A 430-nucleotide genomic window follows, 5' to 3' on the forward strand; every position below is an offset into this window, starting at 1 on the left:
AACTGAAGCGGTCGAAAGCAGCCCTGCGGCACAAGGAAGCGTCCCAGGGGACAGTGGGGGGCCAAGCCCTGCCCGGCCCGAGCCCAAAACCAGGGCTCTGGGCCCCCGGGGGTCCCCGCTGTGGATCCTCCCCTCTCGACAGCGCATCCACACGGAGAAGATCAAGGAGACCTACATTGGGGACGTCACCTACATCGACGAGGTGGACTCGGCCCTGGAGAGCACAGACACCTCCGACGGCTGCCGGACGGACAGTGAGGAGGCAGGACCCCGCAGCCCCCACCCACGCGGGCACCGGGACCCTCGGGCTCGTGGGCACAGGGCCCCCCATGCCCCCCCGCAGCCAGAGGCAAGGGCTGGGAAGGGGACGTGCATGGCCAGTGGTGGCCCCCGTGCAGGGGACGGGGTCTCGCGTGGCACCGCAAGCCAG

General features: G+C 70.5%; 1 protein-coding gene across 1 annotated transcript in view; it reads left to right on the top strand.

Annotated features, from left to right (window-relative positions):
- KIAA1614 (KIAA1614 ortholog) overlaps positions 1-430 on the top strand; it is an 11,881-nt gene that overhangs the window by 8,284 nt on the left and 3,167 nt on the right. Inside the window, 1 exon segment of the mRNA XM_035900742.1 lies at positions 1-411. This exon segment is cut by the window's left edge and continues 121 nt beyond it. Within this exon segment, the coding sequence (XP_035756635.1) occupies positions 1-411 (411 nt within the window).

Source organism: Egretta garzetta, unplaced genomic scaffold (genome assembly GCF_000687185.1).
Source record: "Egretta garzetta isolate BGI_Z169 unplaced genomic scaffold, ASM68718v1 scaffold598, whole genome shotgun sequence".
NCBI lineage: Eukaryota > Metazoa > Chordata > Aves > Pelecaniformes > Ardeidae > Egretta > Egretta garzetta.